Source organism: Hibiscus syriacus, unplaced genomic scaffold (genome assembly GCF_006381635.1).
Source record: "Hibiscus syriacus cultivar Baekdansim isolate YM2019G1 unplaced genomic scaffold, ASM638163v2 tig00110469_pilon, whole genome shotgun sequence".
NCBI lineage: Eukaryota > Viridiplantae > Streptophyta > Magnoliopsida > Malvales > Malvaceae > Hibiscus > Hibiscus syriacus.
The window spans coordinates 621,564-636,738 of NW_024062751.1; the positions used below are offsets into that span (position 1 = coordinate 621,564).

General features: G+C 35.2%; 1 protein-coding gene across 2 annotated transcripts; it reads left to right on the plus strand.

Annotated features, from left to right (window-relative positions):
- Positions 1-7,270: 7,270 nt before the first annotated feature.
- On the plus strand, positions 7,271-10,855 carry LOC120127561. Of its 2 annotated transcripts, XM_039145427.1 has the most exons (9): positions 7,271-7,836; positions 8,040-8,184; positions 8,325-8,402; positions 8,486-8,849; positions 8,992-9,104; positions 9,313-9,477; positions 9,609-9,748; positions 10,205-10,297; positions 10,386-10,855. In XM_039145427.1, the coding sequence occupies exons 1-9, from the start codon at positions 7,763-7,765 to the stop codon at positions 10,543-10,545; spliced, it is 1,332 nt and encodes a 443-aa protein (XP_039001358.1). In that variant the 5' UTR covers positions 7,271-7,762; the 3' UTR covers positions 10,546-10,855. The 2 variants fall into 2 exon arrangements, with proteins under 2 accessions (XP_039001358.1, XP_039001359.1); XM_039145428.1 differs by lacking the exon at positions 8,040-8,184 and having other exon boundaries at positions 7,274-7,836.
- Positions 10,856-15,175: the final 4,320 nt, after the last annotated feature.

Consider the following 15,175-nt stretch of genomic DNA (forward strand, 5'->3'; position numbering starts at 1 on the left):
GGCTTTGCATCCCACCTCATTTGAGTGACTCATTAGATGTATGGATGACGATGGTCCATCTGATATGTTATGTTATTGTTGAGTGGCATCCTACTGATCGCGTGCTCCGCCAATTTAGCTTCGTATGATATATTCCTAACGCACCTATGAATCTTGAAAATATGCATAACATCGATAAATGAGGCAAAAAGGATGTCAATTGGATGATCAAGCACAACGAGTGGACAATGATTTAGGAGGATTGACGTGGACACATTCCCCATAGGGAGCCGATTTATATAGATCATTATTCGATTGCGACTGACTATTATTAGTGGTTCAATATGAACTATAAGTCATTCCTACATTCCGAGGAAGCACACGGGGAGAGTATTCATCGGCACCGAGAAAAACGCCCATTGTTACAATATCATCGTCCCCCGATTCATAGATGGAGAGCATGCGTTTTGACTAGTGTTTATTTTGTTCTACATTTTATGAATTGAATAGTGGGCATGAATTGGGAATGAAATGTTGACATGGCAGTGAGTCAGTAACGTCCAGTCAGCAGTTCTAGAAGATGGTTGGATGATTGGAGCATTTGAAGCAATTTAAAATTCAAGTTTAGGAATTATCTTTTAGGATTTAAGTTTAAACAATTATCTTTTATTTTTCATCATATTTTTAGGGGTTTTAGGAGCTATAAATACCCCTTGGGGTAAGCCTAATTGATTCATCATTTCTTTCTTTCTTTAGTTTAATAAAAAAAAATCTTTTCATTTCATTTTCTTTAATTTTTTTTCAAGCCGAGGGCTAAAGCAGTGACTCAATTACAACGTGAGAATTGAAAAACACTTGAATAACTTTGGAATACCCCTCTCAATTTCTATGCTTATTTTCAAAATCAAAACAATTTTCAAATTTAAAGATTGACTTTGGTCAAGATGTTGTTGCAATTAAATGTGTGGGAGGAATGATCGACTTATTGAAAGCACATTCGACTTCTTGGGAACACACTTGCCAAGATTGCCTTGGTAAGAGGGAATTGGCATCATAATAGTAGTTATTGAAACAACAATCTGAGTCAATCTTCATGAACTTATATGGTTATTGATCTACGACAATTAATGTTGATCAGATCAATTTTTGAAGCCAGAATCAAATATTTCCTTTGGTATTCGGTATACAAAGAAGAGTCACGAGGATTTCCCTTGTAGACAAAGTAACCGACGTGAATTTTGAAGGGAAACTATAATTCGATGATCCGAAGGAAATTGAGTCAAAGCGAAAGCCTAAGATCAATTTTACCATATTGAATTTTCTTTTAAACTTTCTTTTTAATCTTCTTTGAAATCTTTTTGTTTTTAGTTATTCTATTTTATTTATCTTCATCTATAAATCCCCCACCATTACTCAAATTCTACTCCATCCACTTCTTGACTCAAAGATTAAACAAAGCACGAATAAATCAAGAAGTTTCCTTAGTCTCTATGGGATTGAACATTACTTCTCTTTTACTACATTTAATTTTCGTTATTTATTATTTGAGAAGAATGAATTATTTTGACGTGAAAAACGACCCGTCAAATTAGCGCCTTTACGGAGGACTAACGGTAAGTTACTAATTTCTTTATTTTTTTTTGTTTTTAATTTATGACCAGGAAATGGAGGAAACGTCTATCTCAGAACATGTAGTCTGAATTAGGTTGTCGAGCTAATAACATTAAAAATAGCGCTTTATGGGTGTCAACCCATTTTTATTTTTCATTTGTTCAATTTTTATTTTATTTTCAATTTTATTTTTCTGATTTATTTTTTTTTATTTTTCTTAGAATTTTCAGGTACTCCGTTATCCCTACTTGAATTTTAAGCAAGATAGAATCAAGAATTGTTCGAACTGAAAGCGAAAAATGGTGAAAACCCGACCCAAAGACATGAAGAGATAATGCGGCAGTGAACAAAGGAAGAATTATTCCAGAAAAAAGGAACCGTAATTTTGAAATACACTTTTTGAATAATGCAAAAAAAATTGATTTGGTTCGAACAGTGTAGAAATATACACACCATATTCTAACAGAGCAGTGCAGAAAAAACAGTACAGAAAAATAGATTTGGTTCAAACTATGTGGAAAAGTTAGAACAAAACAGTGCAGGAAAAAAAACAACGCAGATTCGAATGGCATAAAAATAGTGCAGAAAATGTGAAACTGTTCAAACAGTAAAAAACCAATATAGTTTTGGTTCGAACAATGAGAAAAAAAGGGATAAAAAGAGAGAAAATGATAAAACTTGATTGAGTTCTTTTTTTAGTCTACTTCATTTTAAATTTCTGAATAATCTATTTTTTTTTTGCAGAAAATTTTAATACATCTTCTGGTGGCTTCTCGATCGAACATTCTGCTCTACAAAAAGTTCATCACGTCAAACAAAGTCGTCATTAGTCGGGGTGTGTTCCTTTTCCCTCTCTTTTACTTTAATTTTGAATTACGTTTTGAGACAAAACGATTTAAGTGAGAGGGAGGGATTACATGTTGAATTTTGCCTCACTTGTCGAATGATTGAACTTAAGATATTTTGATCTTGATATGCTCATACCTAAACAGATATGTTAGAAAAATACTCCATAAATTGCATACGTAGGTCTAACTCGCGTCCTACGAAACGCGATGAAAGGCCTCGCTTTATACAAAACGCTAGGTATATTCAACGTGGAAACACTTTTCAGATAACACAATTTAATATTGCTATCAAATACCTCGCGTTACGCAGAACGCGAGGTTCCCGAGATATTGAACTATCATGAGAAATTTATTGCGAGTGGTATTCAACATACCTCACATTTTACAAAGAGCGAGGTATTTACTTTTCCAGCCCAAATCACAAGTCTTTTAGGTATGTTTGGGGGGCATGTTCAGGTATTTAATCTCAAATTTTTCATAATTTATAAGATTAGAGGCATAGTATTGAAATTTATCTTTTAGTTGAGACCAATATCAAGACATACAAGATATTGTAAGTGAGTTAAAAATCGCATTGAAAAATGATTCCAAGGCTTGTTTTGTGCATGAAGAAAATGCTAAAAAGATTTGGTAGGCATATTCGAGTGGTTTGTTTCAAGTAGTTAATATGAAAAAAGTACATAATTTATAAGATTAGAGGCGTAGTATTGTAACTTATCTTTCAAATGAGAATAATATCGGCACATACGATACATTGTAATCGAGGTAAAAATCACGTTCAAAATGTTCTGAAGCTTGGTTTTTTAGATGAAGAATACGATAACATGGCTTGATAGGCATGTTCGGGGCAGGGTGCAAATCATATTGTTTAAGGATAACTTAAACAAATTAATAATTAAAACTTAATTAATAATTTAAACAAATTTTAACATTATATTCGATTGGATTACATATTTAAAACATAAAAATGTGTTTGTTTAAAACAAACTAATCGATACGAGGTTGTGATCGATTAGGATATTTGTTCTTCGAGTGTACGAGATTCTTACAAATACTACATAGCTTCGGTTATTCGGTTCTTTCTCTATTTTAGACCAAATCTTCGTCACAGTATATCCTTGTTGAGGTGGGCGACCCCTTTTGTTGGCGTTGTAGTGAAAAATCTGATCGAATTATAGGTTCATCATCAACTACATTTGGATCATTTTCGTTTCTAATTGGAGGAAACTCGTACTGATATACATTGAATATGATTTCCAGTAGGTACACGAGATCAACTAATTATATGTATTCAATTCGTACAGAAGAACAAGCAGCAATGACATGTGGACAATGGTATTTGAATGTTTGGAATACTCCGCATTTGCATGTTTTGTCACGTAGATTGACGACGTATGCGTTGTGTTGTATGCCTTCGAATAGCCTCATCCTGAAACAAATAATTTATTTTGTTCGCGAGAGACACATGACACAGTCATCGCGTTTGAGTGCTACAGAAAGGTTTGCAATTTTCTGTGGAGGTCTCGGTGGATTTGGTGGCCAACCTACAATCCAATCAATTGCTTGTCTTCCCAAGGTTGAAAACAGAGTTGCCAATCGATATATATCACTTAGACAACGGAAGTGATATGCAAATGTTGCATTCTCTTCAGTGATAAATTGATTACCTCAGCCAAGTTTGTTGTCATGTGAACGTATCATTTGTCCCCATCAAATGACCAAAGTCATTTATCCATTTGGATTTTAGAAAGGTAGTGGTAGCCTTCTTGATTCATATGTCTTAATTCTTCAAACATCTCTTCAACCTCACGTACGGAATGCGAGTGGTCTACCCATTAAAAATGCAACAGTTAATTATAAATAGTGAAAGAGAATATATCTAAATAAAAAAAATGAAAGATATACCCATTCGAAGCACCATTATGTGTTCATCTTTATTCTTAAACTTCTGAAAATGATTTGCACCAATATGGCGTAAACACTATCGGTGATAAATATGGAGAGACTTCCAAGAAGGTCCCATACGCTCGATTATGTATCTGATCCATGTGTCTCTTTAGAAATAAGACATATCTCACCAAAACGCTCATGCAAAATATGTGATATAACATATATGTGCAAGTACTTAAGGAAGAATTCCCAAGAGTGTATATCTTTCTTTTCGACTATTGCGAATACAATAGGAATTGTTTTTTTTATTGTCGTCATGTGCCACTGCCAATAACATTATTTATGTGTATCTGTCGTACAACTAAATGTCATAGATATGAACCATCGGCTTGTGGTGCCAAAATATATTGACGTACTACGGAAATATCCAAAATAGCCTGTGAAGTTGGCACTTACCTTGTACGACACGCTTATTTTCGTACATCAAAACAGTTTCTAGTTTGACAATAGTTCCCGATATATGTTTCTTTATCAATTTCAGCCATGACCGTAACTCTTTATACGATTCTTCCTATTAACTCTTTATGGAAGTTAACTTTATAGTCGTATTTAGATGTGAATGCAACAATACAACTGAAAACTGATATATGTGGATTTGCTTTGACCAATTATATAAAAGCATCACAAAGCACGAGAACATCTAAGTTTGAATAATCTTGAGTGAGCCTGCTGGCGGTGTATGTATGAGGTTGATCATATTTTGTCAGCTTTCATAGGTTGTTCATCATTTTCAAGCGTGATACACGAACCCTCCACTTACATCCCTTGAACTTGTGGCACATTCAACCATGTACTTGTATATGTGTGTTTTTTTACGACCGATATAATCGAGTGACGTATATTATAATTCTTAATGGCAACCACAATGAGTTTTTTGTTCTGAATATCATTCTAATATATAGCTCACCATCACCATGTTCATTTTATTGATCAAGTTGTGGGAATTACGGAAAGTTTAAAGCGTTTAAAGGTTCCATCTCAACTGTTGTGAAGTGGGATGGTGGATGGTAATAAGAAACATGAGGCACAACATGTCGGATGTCATCATTATTTGCTCCTTCTGGCATGTCAAGGTCATCTGGTTATTCATTGAAGGGCCCTAACTCGTCACCATCTGCGTCAATCTCCCTTAATGGTTCTTTGTGAGAAATATCCCCCTCAAACTGGAATAGTTCAACTTTGTTGACTACGGGGACAATAGGAGTAGTAGTTGTACGTTGATCATGAGACCGCTCACGAGAAATAAAATGGATCTCGCGTTGTGCAAGACGCAAGTTCACCAACTTTGGCAAATATATTATAACAATCTATGTACTTGTTATGCTTATTGTTTTTGGAACCATAAAACAATTTTTTTTTGTAACATTGTGCATATAGGTAATGTTAACCATTAATATTGTCTAATTATAACAATCTAATTTTTATGTTATTTTATTAAATATTATTTTCAAATATTAAATATTAAAATTAAATATTAAATATTAATATAGGTTATGTTATTTTATTAAATATTATGTAATAAAAATAAAATGACTAAATTAAATAATAAAATTAAAGTAAAAAATTAATACCTCACTTTTTGTATAACACGAGGTATTTAATATTAATATTAAATTATATTATTTGAAAATTCGTTCACGTTGAACGTATTTCGTGTCTCGTACAAAGCGAGATATTTTCTCGTTTTTCGAAAAACGTGGGTTAATTTAACGTGTAGACTTTGAGGATATTTTTTTCTAACAATTTTACTTATAAATACTCTTAAAAAAATAAAATTTTGTGATTTTTTATATAATAACGGCCGATCCATATGACCATGACTATGCAGTCTAAAAAAAAAGTGCATCGGAAAACCTGACCTCACGTAGGGGTAATGAGTCGAACCAACTTGGATCCAATCTTATTCCCCATTTATTTTTAAGGTAAACTACAAAGCCACAAAATTTTTTGACTCAGATTTTATTTTGAACACAATACTCATTTTTGTCAATTCAACCACTAAACTTTTAGTATAGTTTCAATCAAGTCACTTTTCGCTAATTGTTAATAAGATTATTGATCATCATAATTTGACATATTCCTATAATAACATATTTGATTTTTATTATTTATATATTCTATTATTTATAGTTATTTAAATAATTCAATCCTTTAATAAAATGAAAACACATTCTACCGTTCTATTGATGAAATATCAAGAAAATAAAAGTTTTGAATTGACACCTGCCCCAAACTCATCCCAAGATTTGAATTGTTATATGTGAATCCCTAATTGATTTTATTTACTAAACAATCAATTTTTAAGAAATATTTATATAAAAGATTATTAAATAACATTTGAATATCATAATGTAATTTGTTTTATTGAAATAATCAATATTAATTGGACTTAAAAACTAATAGATTAGCTTTTTTTTAAAAAATAAATAAATAGTACAACTAAATAGATTCCCCCCCCCCCCTCTCAAAGACCATCTTTTTATTACTCCCTTTCTCAGGAGAATGGGATAGGAGTAGGACTATGAAAGCAAAGCAGTCTATTCTCTGTCACCATGGTCACCCATTCTATTGTTTTAAGTGTATTATTTTCATGCTGCAACCTTATCCAATCAAACCCTTCACCAAGATAGGGACTTGATGGATACTAATTTAAACAAGAATCAATTCCTTTGTTTTTTGTCCCATCGTTTATAAAACACCCTTCTTTTTCTTTTCAAATATTTTAACCTCATATTAATATTATTATTTAAAAAATTACAAGAAAATGGATATATAAATAGCAGATGATCAAAGATAAGTAGAAGAAGATGAGGGATAGTGAACTCAACAGTTGTACGTTTTATATTCTACATTTGTGATCCAGAAAATAATGGCCTTATTTATTTGATCAAAGATTAGTTTTTTTTCCTTTTTAATATCACAGCCAAATCTAGGGAGGTAGAAGAAAGGAGCAATCTCCTCTACCTCCTATTCCTTGGCTTATAAATTTCAAAATTTCCACCAACCCTTTTCTTTTCTCTTCCTTGTTAGGCTCAACTTGCATTTTCAGATTATTAGGAAAAGCTGGGATAATAAGATTACTAATTTGGAATTTAGCTCCAACTTATTATGGATTTTGGGAATTCTGGTTCAACTTTTTGTTCTTGCTTTAATTCATCTTCAGCACCATACATGTGTTCTGGAATTGGAAGTTGTTACTCGCAACCCCAGATCTTCAACTTTATATTGAAACCCTCTTCTGCTTCTTCCAAATTCACTGCTGCTTCGTCTCCCTTTAGAGAACTCGCTTGATCGTCTTCCATTTTCACCTTCCCTTTCTTCTTCTTCTTCTTGCTGTAGGTATATATATAATTTTTGTTAGCTCCATCATTGAAATGATGTCCATATCGTATTTGGTGCCAACGGCAGCTATGGCTCATCCAACATTTCCAGATCACTGCTTCATCAGGTAGTTCTCCGATATTTGAGCTCTTTTCGAGTTTTTTATGCTTAGTAATTGATTTTGTTAACTGGGCTCACTATAATTTGACTGTTGGGTACTTGGTTTTTTTATCATCAAAAAAGTTTGGGGATTAGGATATTTTCCTAGTAGTTTAATGAATTAGAGATGGAAGAAGGATGGAAAATCCGTTTATTCTTTACGATCATCAGGTATGATCATCACCATCGTAATGATCACAAGGACTTGAGGAGGTGGAGGATTAGGACCAGTGCTGCTACTCGTGCTTACCCTCTTTTTTCCAATCAGATTCAGCTAACTAAAGATTCTCCTTCCCGTCACAAATTGTACCAGGAGGTTGATCTATAAACAATATGTACACATACGTTGTTCTACCATTCTGGATATCCACATATCCAATCATAGGTTTTGTTATTTAGATTATCTTCCATTTCCATTTTCTGATTTTCTGTTGGGACTCTAATGAAAACCCACAGGCTCTTAAGACTGCAAGGGACAAGTTCACTCGGGAGATCTCCTTCCAGTCCAAGGATAAAGACATCTCTCTTGCTAAGGTACTAACGACAACCTTCAAGGGGTGAGATGCTTTAGATATTTAAGTTGCAGATTTTATTTTGTTCGATATCTTTTTGTTTAGGCTCTACTTTATGTTGCGGCTGAAGACGAGGCGTACATGTCTTTTAACCGAGAGATGGACACTCGGTCTCTTCTGAATGAAAGGAGAAATGTTTCTTCCCCATTGGAGATCGAAGGCTGGAATTCTTTGGAGGAAATGCCTTTGGGTGGAAAGACCATACCTGAATGGCTAAGTGAGTTGGATGCGATTGCTAAAGAAGTCGAAGCCGAGCTAGTTTCAAGGGACATAGGCTGCCATCTGGTTGAAGTTTTGGAGGCAGTCAATTTAGTTCTTTTTGAGTTAAGAGGCTTGACAAGATCCCCCGTTCTTGTAGATTCTAAGCATTCATACTTACACTCAGTACTTGATTCCAGATGTGGCAGTGGTAAAGCCTCATTCTACTTTCTTTTTTGCAGCAAGACTCGCTGCAAAGCATTTTCCGTCCAAATTTTTCCTAAAAACATATTCTTCCTGAGCAATTTATTGCCATTTTGGGCTGTCTACTAATCTGATTTTGTTAATTACAGCAATTTTGCTTAGCATAATTTACATTGAAATTTGTCGGCGACTTGGTCTAACCATAGTGGGATCTCGAGTTGGGGAAGATTTTTTGATATGGCCCCAGACAGGGTACCCAGAGGTACTTCAATCTTGAAAATTTATTTCTGCGGCTTAGTTTCACGGTACATGTTCTGTGTTCATACTCTGGCAATGTATGTTTGATGTCTTAACCAATCCATTGTAATGTTCTATGCTTAGAAAAATTGCGAGCATGCCTTTTTTCTTTTGGTTGCTCACTCGCCTAAGGTCACCTTAAATGCACTTAACTTCTACTCTTCCCTCTATAGGAACTCTTCAAAGTGACTTCAGGACACAGCTTGTTTGCTATTGTCAATGGAAAGTGTGTGGAGGACCCTAGATCAATGGCATCAGATTTAACCGGCACTTCACTTAGAGGTCTCGAGATAGCTACGAACCGTGATATTATTGGGATTGCATTAGCCAATTTAATTGTAAGTACTAATCCTCATCATCAAGTTGTATAACTAGTTCTACCTTTAATTTATTCTAAACCATTAATGCCTCGAAGCGTGCCAATTTTCTTTTCCTACGAATGAAATAAACTAAAAAAAGAAAATTGCAGAGGCTTCACTGGAAACGTGCTTCAAGATCAAATCGCGGATTGATGCTGACTTCTCCCCTTAGGCATGTTCACGATGCCAGTGAGAAACCTAACATGATCGATGAGTCCAATGTCCCTTTGTTGCGCCCCCAAGATCTTAGGTAAATCATAATTTATTTTTATGATTCGTAGCATAACTTCCCAAAATTTGCCTTTCTGCAACATTTGTTCCTTTTAACTGCCACGCATCAATTTCATCATGCATTTCAAGTCGAATGAACATCTAATAAAGGCCATGACCTGCAACTTCGATTTACCTTTCCCATTTTGCTCTCATTCTTTTCATTATGACTGTAGCCTCTGTTTCTCTTTTGTGCTGATGTTTGGTAGTGGGATTTAGGCCTTTGTTCTGCTTAATACTCGACTGGTAAATAATGCAGTGTCGGATATAACTCATCGACAAACTTTTTACCGTCAAGAACTATTAATCTTCGTGCGTTATGTAGAGCCGATCCTTCTTTATGATAGGCTGATCTGGCTTGATTGTGTGAAATTGTAACATGATTTATTTGCAAACATCATAAATGGTAAGCTAAAAAGGATGGGCTTATTTGCAGGCTAGCAATAATGGCTTCAGAAAGATTGTTGATTCTGCAGCCACATAACTGGGCACTGAGGAGAGAGCATGGCATGATGCTATATTATAATAGGTATGAAGTCTAAAAATTCTTCTTATCTTTTAAAAAGAAGGTTTGGTTGATGGATGGAACCAAGTTCGATAACTAAAAAAACTGTCAGGGAATACGGCAAGGCGGTGCAAGAGCTTAGCATTTGCATGGCCTTTGCTCCAGAAGAAGAGGCTGAGATTCTCGAACCATTCGTCGAGAAGTTGCATTTAATGCGGCTGGAATCGTCGTGGAAGTCTTTGGGACACGTAGGTCGACTTACGGTTCCTTGAGTTTTGTGCATAACCAACCTTTCTCCCTTTATGTTGGTTTAATGGATGAATTCTGCGATTGTGATTAGTTAGGCAGGCACGGGTTTTTGATCACATGAACAGACGAACTCCGAAATATATAGAACTATGTACCGGAGATGTGAGCAAATCCTGAGTTGTACTTGTCTTGAACACACTCCAAACAAGGGAATGGTCCGTCTTCCCTGTCATTTTCCAGTGGCTCATTTGTTAATGAGGAAACCGATTATTAATCGGAACGGCCATATTTTATGGTGCTCGTATATGGATGACATATAAGTTAGATAATTTATTTTTTGTGTTTTCTAATGATAATTTGTTTTCATCCTTAAAATTTTACAAGTTCGTTTCTTAACATAAAAATATTCATCTAATTCACGGCTCCAAGTAAATTGAAGATAATAATATTAGCATACTGGCAAGATCTCTAATGAGCTGCTGGGAGGACCAAAAAGCATACCTAAATCCGAATCCATGGAGATTCCAGCATTATTCTTCGAAACAGGAACTCATGCAAAACTAAAATCAATAGGGTAAACTACTTGGTCACTAAATTATAAAGGTGGTTCTGTTTTGACCATTGAAAGGAAAGTTTCTTTCCTTCGGATGCCGCATTACTTTAGTAAAGTCGGTCTTATCAGTGTATTTTTTTTTATCTTTGTTTCAGATGCCGACGTCGGTAGCTTCAAAATTGATCAAATTAATCGCGAATTTTATCTGGAACTCAAAGTCAAGTAAGAGTATTCACTGGATAAAATGAGAACATGTGTAGACCAAGAGAGATTGGTGAGTTAGAATTTTCTGATACAAGACTCGGAAATAGATTCCTGTTGAACAAATGGTTGTGAAGGTATGAAAGGGAACCTATCAGCTTATGGAGAAAAGTGGTGGACGCGAATTATGGTTTGGATCGCCACTCGCTGATGCCATGTCCTAGCAATCCGAGAATTGGTTGTTGTGTATGGAAAAATATTACCCATCATTTGCTTAAGCCCGATGATTTTTCTCTAGTAATCATTCCTGCGCGGTTGGTGATGGGAGGAATATTGATTTCTAGGAAGTTACTGGACTAAAGTATCATCTTTAAAATTAGCTTTTCCGCGAATCTTTTGGGTTGCGTTAAAAAATGCTGGTAAAGTGTGTGATTTTGGAGCATGCTCAAATGGTGTTCGGGCTTGAAATATCGAGATAGGCAGAGCCCTATTCGATTGGGAGGTATGTAATGGGCGGGTATCTTGTTTCGGATAGGTTGATTTGGATGGGTTCACAAAATGACAAGTACTCTCCCAACGCATTATGTTCGCATGTTGCCTCCTAGGGACAGAAAAAGACCACTTTTGGAGATTAGTTTGGGACAATCTCACCCCCGAAGGTTGAAGCGCTTGTTTATAAGATCGTGCTTCAAAGGATTCCTACGTTTGTGGAACTTTCCAAACGGGGTGTTCCCAACTTGGAAGCCGCTGTTTGTGTTTTGTGCCATAAAGATCCCGAGTCGACTAATCACCTTTTTTGTCACTGTGAGGTTTTGTGGAATGTGTGACAGAGATGGTGTAGGCTCTGAAATATTAACCTAGTAGTCCCAGTTAACTTTAAGTCTTTCCTCATTGTGTGGAACAACCTTCGGATTCATAATTCCTCTAAATTAGTTTGGAAAATGGCTTTTTTTTTTTATGGACCGTTTGGACTTCTAGAAATGATGTTGTTTTCAATAGTAAATTGTGAGATGGAAACAAGTTATTTGAATCGGCTCTACTGCTAATCTGTTTCTGTTGCAAAAATAAATGACCTTCCTCCATTTCGACGATCCTTGACTTTGTAAGATGCCCTAATGGTGCTGCTGTAGACTTCAGTAGAGTAGCAGCTTTGATTATTGGTTAAATCAGTGTTGGACTTTTAAGTTACTGCTGCTTTGTTTATATTGTTGATCTACTATAGTTTTCCCTCTGCTACTTGCAGCTATCGATCTTATGCCTCGAGGGCGGGTTGCATGGATTAGGGCCTTTGAGTGTAGTTTAGAATCGTCAGGCAATAGTGTTGGGTGTATTCATGGATCGTTTTTGGTTTTGTTTCGCTGTTATGATGGGTGTGCATTGCTTTCATTGTTTCATGCGCGTTTTCATGGACGTGCCTGAGGAAATACATGGCCTGGCATCAATATGTGCTGGTTCCTGGTTTGCGAATTTTAGCAGTCGGAGGGAGGGGTAGTCTTTCCATTGAGCATCCTTTTGTTATTCTGATCTGGAGGGTGTTATTTGGGGGTGCTGATTAGGTTTTTGGTGATTGTTACTGGACTTTTTTGTCCCGGGGCGGGGGGGGGGGGGTTTAGACGTCCATTTTCTATGATAGGGGATCATAGGTGTGATTTGTGGTTGTTCAATAACTCATTGCTGTATATTATCATTACAATGGTGCACTCTTTTTCCTTCACCTAATTTTATGAGGTTTTTTTTAACGAAGCCCATAACGGTGGTTGTCATTTTGTAGGTTCAATAAAACCGTGCAAAAACTTTTTCTTTTAAAAAAATATAAAATTTTGTTAATCCAGTCATTTAACTATTCAAATAATAATAACCAAGTCATTAACAATTAATAATTATCAAAATCTTGGCGTGACAGTTAAATAAATTTGTATAATTATATATTTGATTTTTATTATTTATATATTTTATTAATTTAATTTTAATTTAATTATCTAAAATTAAATATGTAATTATATAAATTAATTTAATTGATATGTGAACATTTCCGTAACTGCTACCCGTTAATGATCTGATTCATATTATTTGAACAATTAAGTGGCCCCATTATCGGAAAAAAAATAATTAGATGACATGATCGATAAAATTCATAGTTTCATGATCTAAATAGAACTTACCCTATAGTTTAATGACTACATAGGTACTCTATGGTTATTCAATTTGTCCATTACCAACTACCAGCAATTCTTGAATCATTCGTAAACTGTAGAGCGAGTTCCAATCCACGGCTCCGGTGCGTTTAGATTCTTCTTCAAAAGAGTTACTCGCCGGGAAAAAAATCCCAACCTACTTTGATGGAAAGCTCTGTGCCTCGAAAGGATTTATGGAAATTCAAGTGACCGAAGAGTCATGTTGGATTATAAGGGGCTTGATTCCATATTAGGCTTGAAAGCAAAACCCCGTATTTTGGCCCAATACCCCACGTCAATAAAAAATTTAGGGTATTGGGCCTACTCGAATTTTATTTAGTAAACTACGACATTTGCTATATTGCGCTCGTAATTCGTCACGATATTATTTTTAATGGTCCCGTGTAGTGGGTCTCACGTGGTCCATTATTAAATTGAGGTTATGATGACTTGTCACATCGGTGTGATGAGTCCATTAAAAAAAATATTTTTAATATTTTTAAAAAATAAAATTTATAAAATATAAAAAAAAAATCGATGGAACTCATCACGTCGAGGTGATGAGATTCTTCGAATTAAAAAAAAGGTAGTTGTTGTTTAACGGGCAAAGGGCAGCAACGATCAATGGAACTCATCACCTTCGACCGACCATTTTGAAAAACTAGTTGTTTATAGCAGTTGGAGGTAAGACTATAAATAGGGGTTCAGGGTTTTGGTATTTCACCAAATCCTAAATCTAAAAAAATTGAAAAAAAACAAACGTTGTGCGAAAATCTCGAAAAAATGGCAACCTAAGAATATATGTTGTGCCTGGATAATGTCTATGTTTCGTCGAATTCCAAGTGTTGGGAAAATGGCCACTATCCAAATTCATGAGAGGCTATCAGGTAATGATAACGTGGCTGGAGTTCGAATTCCAAGTCACATACTAGTCTACCGAGGAGGAGGTTGTTTTTGAGTCCCGAGCATTTCTTCTGCAAGTGATCGGAGGTACTGGACAAATCCGATAATTTGGCGCACACATAGTATCTACAATATTTGAAAGACTTCGTTGTGTGCCGAAATATCAGTTGGGGCTCAGTGATTTTGGCTTTCTTTACCGAGAGCTTTGCAAGGCTGCAATTGTCCATTGTGGTTGAAAAGCCGATGTAGCAGGTTTTATGTTACTACTAAAGTCCTAGACCTGGTATCGGTTGCCGTTTTTGACGTCGATTGCATATGCCCCGGTCGAGTTTCCACTAGCCGCAAGGTAATTTTTTAATTTCATTTATTTAACTTTTTTTTGAATTTCAAAATTTTATTTATTTTTTATTTGTTTATAATATTTTTATTTTTAGATATTTTAGATGATGTCATAAAATAACGGAGATGAAGTTGGCGGTGCCGATGCACGAGACATACGGATGAGGATCGACATCGTCGGTCGATTTGTTGTATGACATACGGTATTTTATTATTTTTTAATCTTTTTAACTTTTTATATATTAACTTTAATATTTAACATTTACAGTTCTGTTGGCTTCTGTACGTTGACGAGGAGATCAACCACATATTGCTGGCGCGATTTTAAGAGGGGTCTTACTTATGGTGTGTCATGACACTGTTATTGCACCAAGCGATTATTGAGTGACATGCGATTGATAGAGTGATGCGACAGTTTGCGGCACACCAATCGATTACTACATAAATCGCGATTAATATGGACGTGCTCCATACAATCGATAG